The sequence below is a fragment of the Emydura macquarii genome, unplaced genomic scaffold (assembly GCF_026122565.2).
Source record: "Emydura macquarii macquarii isolate MOO-44397 ecotype Brisbane River unplaced genomic scaffold, CSIRO-AGI_Emac_v2 contig_67, whole genome shotgun sequence".
Lineage (NCBI taxonomy): Eukaryota > Metazoa > Chordata > Testudines > Chelidae > Emydura > Emydura macquarii.
The window spans coordinates 10,948,063-10,967,909 of NW_027130204.1; the positions used below are offsets into that span (position 1 = coordinate 10,948,063).

The following is a 19,847-nucleotide window of genomic DNA, read 5'->3' on the forward strand; positions in this document are numbered from 1 at the left end:
TATTTTGAAATTACATTTGGTTTTACTGAATTGACCATAAAACTAAACTGCCTAGGAGTGAAGCCCATACTATTAGCTTTATTTTGTTTACATGACCAGACAGAAATCCAGCACAGTAGAACCCCAGAGACACAAACTGATTGGTCAACTGCACACATGGGTGTAGTTTGGGTGGGGGGCAGGGAGAGGAGGTGAGGTCTGGGGAGGAGAGGGGGGCATGCAAGGTCACATGCCACTGCTCTCTGCCCCTCTCGATTTCTGTCAGCACTGAGCTGCCCAGGGCTTGCTCTGCTGGGCCTTTGGGAAGGAGAGGGAGGTTCTGTCATTTTTCAGGTGCCACCCCTCCCCTCTAGGGCCTGAGCCACTTCTGCAGCTGGACACCATTTCCTGGGTCCTAGTGCTGGTTGGCTTCCCTTTGTGTGTGTGCTGGGCACCCTGCATGGCCACCATCCTGTTTCCTGTACAACGGTGAGTGTCCATGGTGGTGCAGGATGAGGGATGAGAAGGCAGAAGGAAGATGATGTGGGAATGGAAGTGGGGGAGGGGGCTGGGTACAGTGAGATAGGAGTAGGGGGAGTAAAGTTTCTAAGCTGTATTAAGTCAATGTTCAGTGGTAAATTTTTGAAAGAACTGTAATGTTTTGTTCAGAGTTACTAACATTTCAGAGTTACAAACAACCTCCATTCCTGAGGTGTTCGTAACTCTGAGGTTCTACTATATGAGATTCATTAGCAAGTTTAATTTTTTGAATTTCCATTTGCTATTTTTATTTTTCATCAATATTCAATATTTTTTGGTTAAACTGATTGTCAGGTACACAGCCTGGTTAGAAGGCGCATTCAACACGTGTTTAACTCAGTTTGTATCTGAGTTACAGAGGAGACAATGACTGAGAGTAAGTCTAAACTGCCCCATTCAAACGATCCGGGAGTTGATTTTAATAAAACCACCTCCCCAAAAAGTGCAGCGCTGCGTTGACAGGTACGCATTTCCCCTCAGTGCATATGCAGCGTGCTAAAGGAAGTTACAAAATTGATGGGAGTTACACAATGCTCTGCATAGCTTGCTTAACTCCCGTCAACTGCCGCCGAATTTCGCCCTGAGTCTTGCACTACAGATCGATTTTGATTGTTGCCTCAAACCAGACTACTTGAGAAGGCTTTTGTAGAGAATTGAATTGTATTCATGAATTGACTTACAAGTTTTAGGCTGCTGACATGAATTCCCACACGCTATATTTGTAAGGCATCACACAGAGCTTGGTTTAGTGGTATCTTACAAAAATAAGATGTGGCTTGACATTAAAGATTAACAGCAGAAATGCACTGCAGCAAATTGAATTTAAAGGCTTGTAGCTCCAACACATTTTTTCACACCATAAATCAATTGCAAAGAGTCCATTCACGTCTTCAATGTAAGGAACACTACATATTCAACATCAATTATAATGTTTTGTCAATGCAAGTATTTATCTAGTATTACAGCATTGTGTTAAGTCTTCAATATGATCTGTTTCCAGCTATTGGAAAATGCATTAAAAATCTAATAATTCTATGCTGTCTGAATCACTTTAAATAAATGAAGGAGAAAGAAGCCATGTCAACATCAGTAATTTACTCCCAAATTCATTTGAATGTAACAGCAAATGCATCAGCAAGCAGACCTCAAATTTCAACTTTTCCTTTGTTCCTTGTTTTCCTCTTATTTCAACATAAGCAACTAATAGATTTAATTTAGTGAAGAATATTAAAGCACACTTAGAACAGAACACAGAAAAGTTTAAGTTGTTAAATATTTTATTATGAATATTTACAAAAAATTGAAGCAGCCACTTACTCAGATACAAGACCCACCCAAATTACATCTTTAGAAAAATCTTTATACACAGCAACACAGTACATTATTACAAGAATCTTCCATGCTACAATCAAGAATTTATCCGCAGCAAGAAGTTTATTATGGGCCATTCCCTCAATTTGTGTCTTATAGTCGCATCCTTAAAATAATATCCCTTCCTCCCAAATAAGCTGATATAGGTCTTCTGATCTGTAAGAGGGCCACCCATTTGAAGTATGCCAGTTTACTCAGCAGGTTGCATTTTGTTACTGCTTTCCAAAAATATTTAAGAGTGGCTTGTAATGATTTTAGCACCAATTTCTACACTGGTGATTTTTAGGCATTGAAATTCATCCATTTTTTTACCCTGCCTGAATTTACACAGTAGCTCACCCAAATCCACAGATTAACATTTTAGGGTAGCTATATGTAGGATTTCATCTAGGTCTTCTTTTTTCCTTTATTTTTAATTCATCATCCTCCATGTACAGAAATCACAGCTTCATCTCAGACTCTACAAACAACAGGGCTGATATTCTCATAACACTGCACTGTATCTTTCTATTGGCTGCTGCATGTAATACAAATCACATGCACCCCATCCCAAAGACTGAGTCACCTCTGGATGCACCCAAGCAAACAGCAGGTTATCCACTGGGCTGGCTTCTGTTCATGACTGTACAATCTTAGCCTTAGAAGTGAAGGAGAGTGCTCTGAGGGCTATCCTGTTCCTTTCCAGCCTGACCCAAATTCTGAAGGTATTTGAAGTAAATTTGCTGTGCCTGCTTCCAGACGGTATTATTTACCACAAAAACAGTTCTGAAGCGTTAAAATGCTGTTCCCCCCTGTATCACCACTGTACATTCAGGAATATTGAATTCATAGGGAATGATTTAAGTGTATCTTCAGTTTGAAGATTAATCCAATGAGTTAAACAGAAAATAAAGGCATTATTCTAACTCCAGTGGGCTAAAAGAAAAGAAAAAACATTACTCTAGCTAGTATTAGGTAATTATATTTCAGTTCTTTCATTTTCATACATGAAAGATGACTTTTCTACTTTATTCATTTTAGAAATAAAACAAAGTTTAAACGAACCTTTGCTGATTTATGAGATGTTTACAAAAATAAGGCTGCCACACGCTTACGGTTTCAGCAATATAACACATGCTATACCATGAAAAAAAAGTTAGCTTTGTATCATTCTTTTACACAAAGCCTTCTCTCAAAATTTAATGTCAGCTTTGCTTCACATTCTGTAACCTCCATTGTAACCTCACTGGAACCGGATCTTTGGGAGGAAAATACAGCACCGAATAATCATTTAGAATAAGAAGAGTTTATGGAAATAATACAAAAAGCACAATTCTTCACAGAAATCAGACAGCATTGTGTTTACTATTAATAATGGCAATATTCAGTCACTCACATTACACAAGCAAAACAGAAGTGAGTTGGTCTTCTGGTATATGCCTCCCAAAGGTCTGGTTATCTTACACTTCTACTAATACACACCTCTGCATTTGGGTGAGGAAAAAGATGGTGCAAATTTGGCATTCAATACAACCTTCTAGTGCTCATGCTTCATCTTTAGGAACTACAGATGTGACTTCTGCAGTTCCCATTGAAAGGCCATTTCCACATACACCCTGCCAATATTTGCAGATGAGAGTGTTGAACAAGTCGTCGTCAAACCTGAACATAGAAAATAGCTCAATTGTACAGATAAAAGCAAACTAAAACCCTAGACAGCACTGCGAGAACCTACAAGGTAAAGTAGCTGATCACACTGGAAGAATCCTAATGACTGTTCACACATTACAAAACTTCAGCTCTCTCAGATGTCCACTGCATAAATTTTACCTTCTTCTAGATCTAGTGCTACACAACCTCACACACAATGCATGTGTCTTTCACATGCTCCTCCCTCATGTTCAGCTGCCCCCACTTTGCAAAGGGGCATAGATGATTTTCAAGCAAAGACAGATATTTCTGCCTCTATTTAATAATTTCTTACTTCAGCATTTTGCCCATTGTTTCCATGAGCAAAAACTCTTTTCTTGCAGACAAATTGTTTACACTGCTTTTTTATATTGCATGGACCAATACTTCTTGTAAAACCTAATAGCAATTATATTTCTTTTGTAAAGAAATGTTAGTAGATGATTGAAAGCTTGCCTTTCTCTGGTATTCTACTGCTTTAACATATAATTCTTAGCTGTAACAGTAGCCTTATATGCACCTTTTGTAGTAATTTTAACCAGATCTACTAGTGACACTAGCGGTAGCAGTCCAAAAGCTTCCACTTCAAAAGACACCAATGACATTGCATCTGTGCTTTGTATTCAAAACACCTCAATTCCCAACACCAAAGTGTTGAATGCATTTGTCAGAAAATGGCTGTTTTTATTTGTGATGGTATAGGAAAAAGAAAATCAGTTCCTACTACACTGCATCCACGAAGCTTTGGGAGTATGTATTTTGAGCAATGTGACAATTCCTCCAGTCATTTTTCAGCCAGTGTGTTGCTGCTTTTAATATCTGTAGCATGGAAAATTCTTGCATATTAGCAAGTAAGCATAGTCAACGGACATTCATTTTAGACCGATTTCTACTTCTCTGTATAGACAAGGATCGCCTTTAAAAGTCTGTATTAGCAACTAGCGAACAATTGCCCAGCTCTGGTGACAATATTTCACTTATCAAGTCACAACTTGTAAACTTATTTTGAGATGAATGTAGTAAAAACATCTTAGTTTAAATTTTATACCATCTTTTTGCAAATTGGTGTTGCCCAGTTCCTACGTGACAAGAGGAATATGGAATTCATTATCAAAGATAAGGGGCCTCCTAGGCGGGGTTGACTCCTTGTCTGCTTTGTGCAACAGTTTGAAGAGTCCTGTTCCAATGTTCATCGGAATTCCCATGATGATACACTCAGAAACACCTCGGAGAGAAAAAAAACACAAGGTAAGTGACTAAAAGGTTTCCAAAATTACCTGCTCTGCCAATTTTCCTCCATATTTGTCCTCATAGGAAAACCTTGTTCGAACCTTACATATGAAGCTGAACACGTCAAAAGCTCTCTCCACCAAACAGTTAAACAAGATGCTCATCACAACCAATAAATGGCAAACGTGTTATTCTGAATCCCAAAAGTTTAGCAAGGATTAAAAAACAACCACCGGCAGCAAAGGCGCTTCAGTTATAAAATGATTTATAGCTTTGGGCTTGACACTAAAATTTACAACAGACAAGGCTATTGTTAGGTATGAACTAAACTGTTGGGAATTTATCCTGCATGTTGACCTTTCTACTGTTTGTCACAGCCGCAAGGCTTTTGCAGAGTCTGGTAAAGTTCTCTTTGGCTGACCGATTTTCAAGTGAAACCAAGTCTGGAGTTTCTCACAAGTTTAGCTGTTCTGACTAAATTTTTTGCATTTTGATGACTTAAAAGTGCATGTTTTGAAGGTTCTCAATTTCGCCATGAATTTAGTCCTCAAGTGAGCCCAAGTGCCTTTGATGTGTAAGTTAACATATGGTTTGGAAGTGAAGGCATGAATGCTTGCAATGCTTGTTGTGTACACACAAAAAGTCACTTCCTAACTTTTCAGCACTGTGCTGTGTTACTGTGTTTTAGATCTGTACTCCTAGAACACTGCTCTTCAATTATTACATATTCAAAGATTTTAGCTACTACACATGAAAGTGAAAAGCAGTAGTTTTGTCTCTACTTATATTGTAGGCTCTTTGGAGCAGGGACCTTATTTTTATTCTGAGTTTGTGCAGCCTAATACTATGGGATCCTTATTCATGACTGGGACTCCACCACACTACGATAAACCATATAAGTAATAATGAATAGTAGTAATGTGTACCTTTGTTTCCTACTGACATGAGCGTGTAATTGTGCATAGCTTGCTTTTAAGAAAAACTGCTAATACTACCTCTTTAAATAAGGAAATAGGATGGACAGAAAACAAAATCATCTTATTTCCAAAAGTAAACTAAACTGTTATATGAAGAGCACAGCATGAAAGGGTTCTTAGTAAAAAACTCGATTGAGGGAGAGCGAAACCAACTCAGTCAGAGGGGACTTTGAGCAAACATTTTTTTTCTCATACCATTCAGGATGGAGTGAGTTCAGCATAGGACTTTGCTTTAACCACAATCACAGCAATGAAAACAAACATCAATAAAATTCAATCACAAGGGAGGCACAGATGGCCAGAGACCCAGCTCTTAAAATATGGACCAGCCATGCCAAGCTTTCCAATCAATCTCCATTTATTCACAAGCATTTCTATCCGCAAAGCAGTCAATGGATTCAGCTCTATATTTTCAACCCACCCCAAAAGAAGCCTGTTATATTAGCATTTTTATATTTCAGAAGCTGAAGGAGGGATAATAGCTCTGCTATACTAGGCTCTGAACTAACGTGTAGTGAAGATAACTAGAATTGTAGTGAAATCTACCTGTCTCCCCCACTCCTCAGTTTAACTGAATAGAGAAATGTCTGCAAAAAAAGATTCAATGTGAACTAAAATTGGATGTGGGGAGAGAATGGAAAAAGGCGAAGTTTCTAATCATTTAAACAGCATGTGTGAGAACTTAAAATTAGGATACTGAAACAATATGCAATTAAATGAAAACATTCAAAATATTTAACTATCAGGGTACAGTTGATCTAGAAAAGTACATCACCTTTTTTACATTTTAGTTTTAGGCAAAGTTTGTGCCTTTCATCCATTTAATGGAATAAGAGAAAGCTGCAATTTATATTAGTTCAGTAACTTTTAAGCCTAGAAACATGCCTGTACATTTTGAAAGAGAACTGAAGAGCTTTTATCTGTTTGAACTAGACTTCTCTCTAGGATTTTATCCCCTACTTATCCCCCATGGCCTTGGAATGCCTAAGGGTTCAAGCCCCTTGGCTTTCTGGGTTTTTTATTGCGATTGATGAAACCCACCATAATTATTCATTATTCACAGTACCGTAGATGTGTATACCATTTTAAAGTGCAAACAAAAAGGGAGCCTAAAAATGAAACAGTGAATGATTTTCCTTAAATCTGCTTTAGGTCTTAGTAAAGGTCAACAAAACTTGTAGAACACAAGAACGCTTATCTTGGTAGGTAACGGGACTAATTTCCTGCTATTTCATTCAGTTAAGGGAAAAATATCTGGGGTAGTGCCTGTCAGACTTCTGGGGTCAAGATGTTTTATCCAGCACCACTTCTGAAGCTTCTAGCATATGACCTAGATACATTTTAGTGTTTTGGGAGGCACACAGAAAACTTTGACAGGTGGGCAACATACACACACACTTTAAAGGAGTTTTGCAGATGCGGAGTGAATACTGCATGCTGCAGTCTAACCTACAATACCTACCACACACAGAATCCTTCTGCCCAAAGTAGGCAGCATCAAACAGATGGTCTGCAGTCTTTTCAAAAGAAGCCAACATTAACACACTTTCCTTCATTTTTGCCAGCCCAAACCTAGTAATGCCCAGGACTTCACCCTAGATCAATGCAGAAACAGAAAAAGACAGTCATGGTTCCCCAGTTTGGGTTTCATTTATTGAAGAATCAAAGCAAGTGGATGAGACAAAAATGTAGTTTATTTAACAGTACTGAACGAAAGTCTACAGTCTAAATAACAGCCTCCATTCTACTTCTTCATGCTTAAGTCTTTTGAAGGTTAAAGCTTTGGTAGTAGTGAAAGTTTAGAATAACCAAAACATTTATTCATAGGCTGTAGGATAAGCTATAAATTGCTTGAAATTTTATGATGTCAAGGAAACTGGAAAGGATGTGAATCAAAAAAGGCATATGGATGACAGAAAAATGTCCAACTATTAATCAGCCACTAAAATACAAAATCAAACCCCTCTTTGTAGAGGCTCCTAGAAGGCTGCTATAAAGAATTCAGCTGAGACTGTCAGTTATTGTTGGCTGATAAATCTAACTCCAAGTGTAAAACGACTGGACAATGCAAATCCTCCACTTTAGTCACCTTAGAAAATCCACTTGAATTTAAACATATTAGATCTAATCCTGTTTCTATCCCATGCTGCTACAAAGCACCTTGATCACAATGGAGCTAGTACAGTTCTGATGCATGAGATGGATGGATGGATAAGGGAAAGAAGTGGATGCTGGGAACCTGGCTTCCCAACACTGTACTCTGGGCCCCTTCTCCACTCAAGGTAGAAAGGCTTGCCTTTACAGCAGACAAAGTTTCGGGAAGGTGGTACAACCAGCACAGAGGTTATTGCAGTCCCAAGGGTGCAGGAGTAACTGCCCCACAGGTTTGGGGAACAAGGAAAGGCTACAATTCCTTTGCCCTTTTACCTGAGGGCAGAGTCCCTTGAGTTTGTATGCTAGCTCAATACATGGGAAAGGATTTGCTCCATTATGCACATTAACACAAATACAGCTCAGTTACAGTCAACACACATTATCGAGGATGTGAATAGTGATTTTCCTTTCCTGAGGAGTACTGACATTGCATCAAAATGGCCAGTGCTATCACCATTATCCATACTCCATTATGTAATCTGTTTCCATTTGCCAGGATTCTGCCATGCAGTGCAGCTGCTGTGCTTTCAAATATATGAACAGATATACACAGGGGTGTATATTACATGCTTGAGTGCCCACACCAACCCTATGCTCTTTACTGTAACGTGCCAGCTAGTTGACCTCCAGGGTGAAAGAGACACACCCATAACTTCTAAATGAAGCTCTTCTAACAGACTGCTGTTCTCAAGTTATGGATTAAATCATTTAAGTTTGAGATACCAACTCAGCCCCAGGGATCCATTAGCGTGATCAGCAGTTACTTCATATATAACCTATTAATGCTCCTCAGCTGAAAGCTCTTCTATTGACTCTATGGTTAGTTTGGATAAAGAGACCAAAGTGACACCAAAAAGAATGTAACACAAACCTTGTAGGTCATCAGGTCCGATAGTAGCATAACATGCCTCCTGTCAATGCTCATACCATGGTTTACCATAGTGTACTGAATCTCATTGATAATGGTTGTTCGAGCAGCTTCAATTCCTAGTGTTTTCTCTACCTAGAAGAGAGACCATGTTGGATAAAAGAAGAGGTGAAGTGCTTGGGGCACTGAAACATTTCCTTCCTTGCACATGGGAGTGAAGATTTTCTTACTGATCTAACTGGAAAATCTGAAGTGATTTTCCTGGGATGCAGCTTCCCTCACAGCCACCATTTTTTTTAAAGACCTGAATTAATAAAAACATTTGCTTATTAAAAGTGATTGAAATTGGCAGCTCAATTAGCCTTTTATGATAATACACGACAGTTACTTGTGAAAGTAGAAGTGATCAGTTGCTAATTGCATTAACTGTCTGAAAACAAAGGATAAGTAGGAATCAAGCTGCAGCTAGAAGTAGTGATGATACACACTTGAGAATTACCTCATAAGTGTTGTTAGAAGTGGTCTTTGTTCCTTTGACTCCATGGGTGGCCATGACAGCTCGTAGGTTATCACCTTCCACCAGAAGTTTGTATTTCTCCTTGCCACTCTGCTCATCAATGTGAATGACAGCTCGAGACACCTCTGGGACACCTTGCACTACAATCTTTGTAAAAGAAGAAGCAGTATAAACTCAACATGCTGTGTCCATGCAGCTTTAAATATTCAGTATGAGAAAACTTACATCTAAGGCTTTACATCAGTCCTCAAAGCCATCTAAAAACTCCATTTGTTAATCACAGTGGCCTGAACGTTAAAATAAATATTAGTGTCTGATATCTATTATGTGCTGAATGCTCCCTAGACACATGTAGGAGGTGCATTCACCACATTATTGTTTTAAAACTAGTCTTCCCTGCCCCTCTTTTTTACACTTTGTATCAGGGATCCAGAAAAACCAGACCTACCACAGATCTCTGCCTCAACAGGATACCCGTGCACCCTGTCTGTTACAGGCTTTTGTTTGCAAATGCCTTTGACAGATTATGTTATAGGCTCCTTTCAAAACCTGCCCTGTTTTTAACTGGCAGGAAATTTAGTACTTATATAGCACTTCATAAGATTTTAAGAGAAAGATTACAACCTTCATTTGATATAAGGGACGATACACAGAAAAGGTTAACGCTGAGCAGCAAGAGCCAGCAGCATTGCTGGAATTCAAACCCAGGAGTTCTGGGCTCAGACAGCTAGACCATACTGACACTCAACGCCATATAGAAATATTCATATTTCCCACATACAGACTGAAGCAGTTACCAATTGCAAAAGGAAGAGCTTCTACTTACCTTTGGTAGCTCTTCTTTCAGGGATTGCAAGACATAATACATAGAGCTCTTACTATTCTCACGAGGGGTCACACATACAACTGCCTCTCCATGAACAGCAACATCCCCAGGTTTCACTCTTAGCTTAGATGTGCAGATAGAATATCGCACAGTCTCTGCATTCACCTGCAGCAAAATGATTCCCTTGAATATTAAAATATATCCCTTAACTATTTTAAATCTTTCAGCCATCCAGAAATCAGATTTCTGTTCCACTAATCAACCATGATACTACCTCAGCTGGATAAGTCTAACAAATGGAATGCTTGCAGATCACCACAAAATTGCTCTTACAGTGAAATTTGCCCTTGTGCAGAGGGTCCACACAGGTCCAGCTGCCACTTAAGTCTCCCTGAAGTCTTATAAGTGTTGTATAGGGGTGAACTTTTATTGAAAATGACTCAGAACTAAACAGTTTGCCAAATTGTTGCAGATGAGTCAGTTCCAGGATATTAGACACACCAGGAGGGCAAATAAGAGAGATATATACTGTGATGCTGGTTAACAAGTGCCAGCTCTGGCCAAGGCTGTACAGATTAGCAATGAACTGAAAAAAACATAGTTGGAAACCAAACCAGCTCATCTGTATGTTAGTTTTGGTCAAAGTAAGTATTAGTCTTATCAAGACATATTTAGTATTTAGACTCTATGAAATGCTTGTAAACTGCTGATTGCATTATTCTCACTTGTAATGCTGATTGCATTAATCTCACTTGTAATGCTGGTCTCCCAGACTATAAGGAAATATGTAAATTTTGCTTTCAACTTTGAAAATGTTTGCTCTGAACTTTGAACCCTGACATGGGAATCATCACACACACCCAGTAAGAGGCTTATTAAGATTAAACAGGCCATTAAGAAACACCATAGTACAAAGGATTGCTGAATGGCCCTATCACACCTTGGAAATGCTATGTGCAAGGTCATCTCATGGACTAGAAGGCCAAATGTAAGAGAAAACATGAACATTTGTTATCTCTCTTTGCTGTATGAGCACTCACAGGGCCAGAGACATTAAATGAGGGCCGAGATCCTCAGGGGTTACCCCTGGGTCCACCCTGAAATACATTTTGAATTGACAGATTACAACATCTCTGTCATCTTTAGGAACCATAGATAATTCATTTGAGTGTATATATTTGCTTGCTTCAACTTGTAAACAACTTGTATTTCTTTATTATAGTTAATAAACCTTTAGATAGTGCCTGTAGCCAATCCTGTAATAAACTGTCTTTGGTGAATGATCTAGGGTACCGATTGATCTGGGGTAAGTGACTGGCCTTTTGGGACTGGAAGCTACCTGAATAGCATGTGATTTTTGGTTTAAGTGACTATTCATTACTAGATCCATCTTACCTGGGTGGCAAGATAGACTGCAGAGTCTAAGGGGTCTGTCTGTGACTCCATGGCAAGATGGTTCTAGTAGTGATCCAGGAGTTCACATTTGTTACTGGCTTGGTGAAATCTAAATTATAGAGCATACCACCAATAATGAAGCGTATGCCCTGAATTAGGTATTCACAGTTGTGAGCCGCTCCAGTGTGACAATTACCTCACCCACGTCCTCACAGAACTAAACTTGCATTTTGAAGGCCATGTAGCACAATAGCCATTCACCTCAGAAGATCTGTTCTTCGCTAAAGGCTCAAGAGAAAATTATTTTAGCAATGGTCTACTTACATGATGACCATAATTCTGTGCAACTTAGTTGTTCTGTTCTATTTAAGTTCTGGATTTATTGATCAGGAAACCACAACACTGGCTGCCTGCACTATTCCCAGCACTAGGCAATGCTCTGAAATGCCAAATTTGAGTATTAAATGGAGTTGTAAATCTTATATGGACAACCTGTGGATTGCACTTTTCATTTTCTTTTTAACTAGCTTGTTTGATTGTCATCTTTGAAAAGGACATCAAACAGATATGATGGAAGAGACCCAATGCTCATTCTGATTTTCCAAGTAGTACAGTCATCAAGATCTGGAAAACTCACCTCTAGTCTCAACAGTCTAATCCGCTCCAGAGAGAGCTTGACCAATATAAAGCAATCATCGGGAAGAAACACTTCTTCGATGTACTCTGAAATCTGTAAGTTACAGATCCAGATGGCATAGTTAGAATTTCTTCAAGAACGGTTCATGTCCACTACAAAGAGTCAGCAACAATACACACTAGAGTTTTTAAATTTAATGTATTATCAACGACGTTTTTCCTACCTCTCCTAATAAGGTCTTCTCAATTCTTCCCTTAACCAGACGGGCGAAATCAGAATCATCATCCTTGTCCAAGTGTGCTGTGATAATAGGTGTGCTACACAGAACAAGACACTGCTATAACATTTATTAGCTAGATTATAAAATGGCAGCTTTCTGTTACCTACCAACTTATGTGGTCTGTCTCAACTACCATCTACTATAGGGATAACTAGGACAGACTGTAAAACAGTCTGCTGCTTTATAGGAAATAACAGCACCCAAAATTGACACAACTAATATCTAAGAAAATCATTCTATAAATATCTCAAGTTTGAAGTAATATGACAGTTACGGGAACTCATACTCCAACAATTATACATACTCAGAGATTATAGTGAGTTTTTATTGCTTAGTCTACTATAGCAGTGCTTAAATAAGGCTCCAGGTGCACGGAAATAAAGCGTTTTAATTACTGCTTGAGCTAGACTTATTTGCTGTAGACTCTCTCTTGCTATAGACTAATCTCTTGACAATCTGTAATATTTAATGGACTGCTCTGGACACAAAGCATTCTGCTTTAGCCTGCTATGAAATAACTCATCTGGCTTCATTTTCAGAGGAAATGAACACCTAACTGTGTTCTGGCCACTAGAAAAGTACTTATTTGTATGGACTGAAATGTGAAATTTTTCTGCCAGCTAAGATATAACCTACCTCATCTTATTTAGATATTTGACAGCATAAGCCTTGCATATTCCTGTAAGGGAGGTGCTACTTTAGAATACAGATTTATCACTTCTCACTAAAGCAGAGGGATAAAAAAAAGGTTTCAGTACCTGATTGCTTTGGAGGCATTAATAATTTCTTTGATTCTTGGAACACCCAGAGTGATGTTCATGGAGGCAACACCAGCAAAATGGAAAGTTTTCAGAGTCATCTGTGTGCCAGGCTCACCAATACTCTGAGCACACAGAGCTCCTACTGCAGAGCCAGGCTCCATCTGTGCCCTGTGAAGAAAGCCAGGGGTGAAAAAAGCTCAGATTAAAAAAAAATTGCTCATTATGACATTAAATCTAGACTGAGCAAATTTAAGCACTCCATTATTCCAGGAGTGCTAATAAGAGTTTTTAAGCTATATTTTCATTGCCAGCGATGGGGCTGGCAGGAAAAAAAGAGGTCATCCATATCCAACCAACACCAATCTCATGCAATGCGAAAGTCTACCAAGGGCATAGAGAAATTCCTTTGCCCTAGGTATAAAACATTCCACAGCTAGTCAGGTCAATTAAATGAAGTTCATCTTCTGAAGTATTCGGTAGTGGCCACTGCCAAATCCCAAATTCTTCCTTAGATGGACTATTGTGATCCAATACACTGGCAATTCCCATATTCCAAATACAACAAATTTTCCATTATGGAATTGTTCTTGATGTGTTGACAAAGCTATAAGATTGGATTTTAGTACACTATATTAGCCCCTTTTTTTTATTTTCAAGAGAGAAAGTTCTGTATCAGTGGGTCATCTTAAAGAAGACTAATTTCAGTCTGAGGGAGAGTCTCTAAGGAGAATAAATTCAGATCACGTTATTGCTTTATTGTAACATCAACACATCAGCTATTCAAACAGATAACAGAATGGCAGAGAAAGCAAAGTATGCCACCATATGCAACATGAAGCTACAAAGGAGAAGAGAGGTTTTGATGAGAAGTTACATTTTACACTGCAGTTTTGCCAGGATACTGGAATTAACATTTCTATTTTTGCAAATAGATCAGCACTCCAGGAGCACATTTTCCCCTAACACCAAAGTCAAGGGAGAATGCCACCTACTAAATCACCACTGCAACCTTCAGCATCACCCTGGAGAATTTTCCTTGGAGAATACCCTTCCCAATACAAACAAGGCTCTTCAATGGTTAGCCTGTGATGCAATCCACAACCAGGTTGTATGGCAGCAAACAATACAGTTATTTAAGTTAGAACTGGTCTACACGCAAAACTTACACTGCTTTAGCTATGTCTCTCTGAGACATAACTATGCCGACCTTACTCCTGTGTAGGCAATGCTAAACTGTTGGAAGAATTCTTCCATTGACCGAGCTACTGCCTATCAAGGAGGCGGCTTAACTACAGCGATTGGAGAATCTCTCCTGTCACTGCAGTGAGCATCTACACTGAAGCGGCTGCTGTAGCGTTTTAAGTGTAGACAGACCCTTACACTATATTATAAGTTACGCTATAAGCTCTTTGGAGAAGGCAACCTGTCTTACTATGTGTCATACAACGTCTAGCAAGGGGCCTCAGTCCTGAAGGAGTTCTCTGTGGTGCCGCTCCTGCTAAAACCATAGTGTAACTAAGCAAAGAAATGTTTTATAGCAATTATGTCCCTTCCAAAATGTATATAATCACAAGAGGAAAATTACTACATCAAAAACTTACTTAAAATCAGAATTTAAGTGTATACCTCAATCACCATCCAAGGCTATACAAACATCTTAACACCAAAAAGGGAGCTGTGGAATAGATAACATATGCTTTGCATTGAAGAACATTACCCAAGCGAGCACAAACTAAGTAATCCCAGCAAAGAAAACCAACGTCAGTTAATTTACAGCAGATTTATTAAATATCTTCAACATAAATCTAATGTTTCTAGCATCAAGCCACAGCAGCAATAAGCTTAGCAAATAATCAATGCAGTGAGTGCATGTAGGAGACCACAGGATAGCTGTCACCCTCATTTATATCCCAATGAACCAATTCCAAGGCATTATGAACTTTCTCTGTATATATAAATCAACTCACAATCAATAACTAAGAGAAGAGCCTCTCGACTGTCAGTGTTTTCTTACAGCACAGCAGCCATCTCCAAGGAATGAATGTCAGATTCAGGACCAATATTGTGCAAAACTAAAGATAACGATTGTCTACCGTCTGTTTATAGATCAAGATTAACAGTCAAGGCTGTAATGGCCCTCAAATTGATCTAACTTGAACATTATACCAACACTAAGTCTTTGGAGGTAGGGAAGGACTCATCACTGCAATAACCTGGGGGGGGGGGGGGGGCGGCGGAGGCGGCGGAGACTACATATGGCCACCACTTTCCTGTTCTCCCTTATCGATTTTCCTGAATTCCCTTAGAGTAGTATTCTATAATATCTCCTCACACCTGCATCCTATTAGTTCTCCTTCGGCTTGAACCTGCTGTGAAACCACAATCCTGAGGATTAAACAAAATAATTTTGTAGCGATGGAAGAAAACTGACGGCACAAATTCAACGCTATGACAATTTCAGAATCATACAGGATAAAGATGGTCTGTGAATACACAAGCTGCAGTTTAAGCAGATAGTTCTTTAGGGAACAAAGAAAAGAGAATTTATGCTCACGACTGATATAATGGAGAAAAAGAATTTTTGATGTAACAAAATATTACTTTTACAACTTACTTGAAGAAAGTAATACAAATAAATGAGAAAGAACAGTCTTCTGGTTAAGGCATTGGATTGACACTAAGGAGATATAGGTTCGAATTTTGATTTTGCCCCAGACTTGTGACCTTGTGCAAGCCACAATCTCTATGCCTCAATTTCCTCCATCTGTAAAACAGTGATACTATTACTAGTGACCTCTGACCCTTAGTCTGTTTTGCATGTTTAAAGGTCTTTTGGCAAGGCCTCTTACTATGCATTGCACAGCACCTAGCACGATGGGGCCTTTAAGCACTACTCTAACAAACAGTAAAATATCCAGGTTTAAATCAATCACTTATAAAGCCAACTCCCCCGCTTGTATAATAAGTGATGAACGTTGAATTGATATAAGTTAATTAGAAGAAAATAATACCCAAAACTTGTACCTCATGTATTTGTCCCTACAGGTCTCTAGAAACTTCTCTAACTGTGTTGGGGTAATTCGATCCAATTGGTACAAGACACGTGGCTGAAGAGATGATGAGACAGAAATGTTAGCAATCCAAAGGGTTACAGAGTTTTACTGTAAGTGTACTCATTGTTATCCCTCCAAAGGCAGTTACCTCTGTTGTGCCGTTGTCATTAATGCCATACTTGTCCCTGGTTTTCTTGATCTTTTCAGAAATGCTTTTGATGAACTTTTTAATCTCCTGAAATAAAAAAAAAAAAATGTAATAATTATGCAACAATATATGAGTCTTGTATTGCAACCCCACTATTGCAAATGCTGTTTGGTTACAGATTTCGTAGCGTGACCAGATGCCCCAATTTTATATGGACAGTCCCAATATTCAGGGCTTTGCCTTACATACACGCCTATTACCCCCTACCCTCATCCCAATTTTTCACCCTTGCTAGGTGGTCATGCTACAGATCTGAAAACTGTTTTACAATAATAAATCAGCAGTGCACAGTATGAAAAAGAAGACAGCAAAACCTAGGCACACAGTATGTGGGTACTGCAAAGCAAATTCGCCCTTGGTATAACTGAAAAAAAATCAACAGCAATACAGTAGAAATTTGTACCAATATATATATAAAGTATCCTTCTTCAGCATTTTCCTAGAAACTGACAAAAATAGTTTTGACTTTGCTGACCTGAGAGATTCCACTTTGGAGGATCCCTGTCCTTCTCACCCATCCCTCATTGAGGTTTTTCCTATTCCCCAACTGCATAACTAAAATGCAATAATGCTAATATTAATGACTGGCTTGCCCAGCAGAGAAAGTGTATTTTAAAAAGTTAATGGTTCCTGCAGAGTTAAGTGCTCCATTTGCATACAAACAGGATCACTATAAGCAGTAGCAAAGCAACCTTCTCCAAACTCCTCTGCTACGTCAATGTATCTCAACAATGACTTGGGAGAACTATTTCTACAGAAGACAATTTAGTTTTCACAGTCCATTCAAATACTTGGCCCCTCTGCTGAGGCAGTCAGTTGTGCTGGGGACTGTGGGAGGTGGACACTTAATCACTAGATACTGCACTAATCCCATCAACTCTCTGAGGTGACCAAACAATTCGTGGAGCCATCCAATCTCCTCAGTAATTGGGCATTTCAAGTTATTCCATCCACTAAGTATATATGAGGAATAACTGTCCTTCTCTAGCCATTTCATATCCACAGCACCTACCATTAATAAAACACTGTCAACAGAGCATATCTATCACAGGAGACTCTGCAGGTTGACCCCAAGTTGCAGATATTCTGCTCAAGGCACTTTTAATTCAACAGTCCACTACTGTAAATCAGACAAGGTCAAAATGGAAGAGTCAAATAATAAAGTACATCACAGGAACTAGTGCTTCAGTTTATCTCCACTTAGACAACCTGTTATTATTACATTTATAATTTCTGCCTATTTTCACCTTGCAATATACTTTTCTCCCCTAAATCATGCTCACTGAAAAGTATACTTTTCTCTTTTACAGATCCTAGGATCAGATCATCTCAAATCTCAAACATTTGTGAATTAATCCTTAACAGGTAAGTATTAAATAACTATGTGGTAAGTAAGCATCATCTCCCTACTACAGATGAGCAAACAGAGTGGGAGGTTATATGGAGTTGTTAAGGTTACATAGGAAGCAGTACTTTCAACCCTAAGATACCAAAAATGATGAGATGGTTAAAAGCCATAAAATTTGGTAACTTTTTGAGCCACATTTCAATTGCTTCTCTAACCAGTAGGGCTAGAAATTTACTTTTTTAAAAAATGAAAGCCTAGATTTTCACTTAATCACATGCCTCCCAGAGCTGGGACTTTTTGAAAATAAATCAAATATTGTGAGACTTGCAATAAAACTGCAAGAGTTAGCAACAGTGAGTATCTTTGACAGAGCTAGGACCAGGACCCAGACAAGAAAACGGACCTTCTTTTTGCTTTAACTGTTCCTTAATATCTCAACAACTTTCAAAATAAGCAATTGGAATGCTTTTGTACACAGGCTTCTGAGCTGTAAATGCTAGGTGATTAAACTGGAGAATTGGTCTGAACTCAACAAGATGAAATTCAATAAAGACAAGTGCAAAGCACTTCACTCGGGGGGGGGAGGGGGAATCAAATGCACAACTACAAAATGGGGAATAACTGATTTGGTGGTAAAACTACTGAAAAGGATCTGGCTATTATAGTGGATCACTAAACTGAGTAAGAGCCAACAATGTGATGCAGTTGTGAAAAACATTAATATCACTCTAGGGTGATTTAACAGGAGCATCATATGCAAGACACAAGAGGTAGCTGTTCCACTCTCCTCAGCACTGGTGAGGCGTCCGCTGGAGTACTGTGTCCAGTTCTGGGTACCATGTTTTAGGACAAATGTGGACAAACTGGAGTGTCCAGAGGAGAGAAACAAAAATGATAAAAGGCTTAGAAAATCTGACCTATGAGGAAGGGTTAAAAGAACTGGGCATATATAGTCTTGAGAAAAGAAGACTGGGAGAAAATCTGATAACAGTCTTCAAAAATGTTAAGGACCATTATAAAGAGGACTGTGATCAACTGTTCTCCATGTCCACTGAAGGTAGGAATGGGCATAAACAGCAGCAAGGAAGATTTAAATATTAGAAAAACTTTGTAAGTATAAGGGTAGTCAGTCATGCACTGGAATAGGCTTCTGAGGGAAAACACAGAATCCCATCACTGGCTATTTTTAACACGTTGGACAAACCTGTCAGGGATGGTCTAAGTTTACTTGGTCCAGTCTCAAGGCAGGAAGCTGGACCCGATGACCTCTTGAGGTCCCTTCCAGACCTACATTTCTATGATTCGCAATTAAATGAGAAAGTTTTATCCAGCATAACAAAGAAATGATGGTACAGAATACCAAGTGAAGCACTGCAGAGAGTTTTTTATTCTCACGGGTCTTCCACATGTGTGAGAAGCAGTGAAAACCACCACCAAAGTTCCAAAGATCTTCTCAGTGTCAACTGGAAAGGATGCTAAGTTTTCTCCAATTGCCCTATACTAGTACTTCTGCATCAAGCTGGAGTTTCAAGATGTTAGACTGAGTTAATAATCTTAGCAATTTACAGGACTGATTTGAGAGGAGAGAAAAAAGTGGTGTGCCAAACTAAAGCCTCAAGCAGCTAATTTTTGGAATTTGGCTAGCAGGGACCTCATCACATCTGAGCTGTGTTTTCATCCAAAAGTCTCAATGGATTACTGCAGGGGAAACCTTAATTATAATTTGCCAGGCAGTAATGTATATAGTCCAGTTTGTTACTATAAGCTCTTGCACAAACGTCTTAAGTTAAATACCACTAACGTTAATGTTCACACAGTGCACACACATGCTACAATTACCTCATTACACTTTTCATAACCTGTCTCAGTTAATGCCTTCAAGGATGAATGGAGGGGAAAAAAGATAAAACAAAAAAGTAACAATGTCTGCAATTTACTAATCAGAAATAAATCTTTTTTTTTTTTTAAAAAAAGTTAGTGCTAAGGTGATATAGCTTGAATTCTGAAAGGAGCATTAAAATTTAGCGCAGCTCTA

The 19,847-nt window shown here is 38.8% G+C and overlaps 1 protein-coding gene across 3 annotated transcripts in view; it reads right to left on the bottom strand.

Moving 5' to 3' along the window:
- Positions 1-1,784: 1,784 nt before the first annotated feature.
- Positions 1,785-19,847, bottom strand: part of POLR3A (RNA polymerase III subunit A) — a 46,266-nt gene continuing 28,203 nt past the window's right edge. For 2 of the 3 annotated variants that reach the window (XM_067539543.1, XM_067539561.1), the window contains 10 exons: positions 16,405-16,491; positions 16,228-16,310; positions 13,201-13,371; positions 12,386-12,479; positions 12,163-12,255; positions 10,131-10,295; positions 9,287-9,451; positions 8,791-8,922; positions 7,228-7,360; positions 1,785-4,783 (listed from right to left, as the gene is read on the bottom strand). In XM_067539543.1, the coding sequence (XP_067395644.1) occupies positions 4,638-4,783; positions 7,228-7,360; positions 8,791-8,922; positions 9,287-9,451; positions 10,131-10,295; positions 12,163-12,255; positions 12,386-12,479; positions 13,201-13,371; positions 16,228-16,310; positions 16,405-16,491 (1,269 nt within the window). In that variant the 3' untranslated portion in view covers positions 1,785-4,637. The remainder of the gene's footprint in view (positions 4,784-7,227; positions 7,361-8,790; positions 8,923-9,286; positions 9,452-10,130; positions 10,296-12,162; positions 12,256-12,385; positions 12,480-13,200; positions 13,372-16,227; positions 16,311-16,404; positions 16,492-19,847) is intronic. The other variant, XM_067539552.1, reaches the window with a different exon arrangement.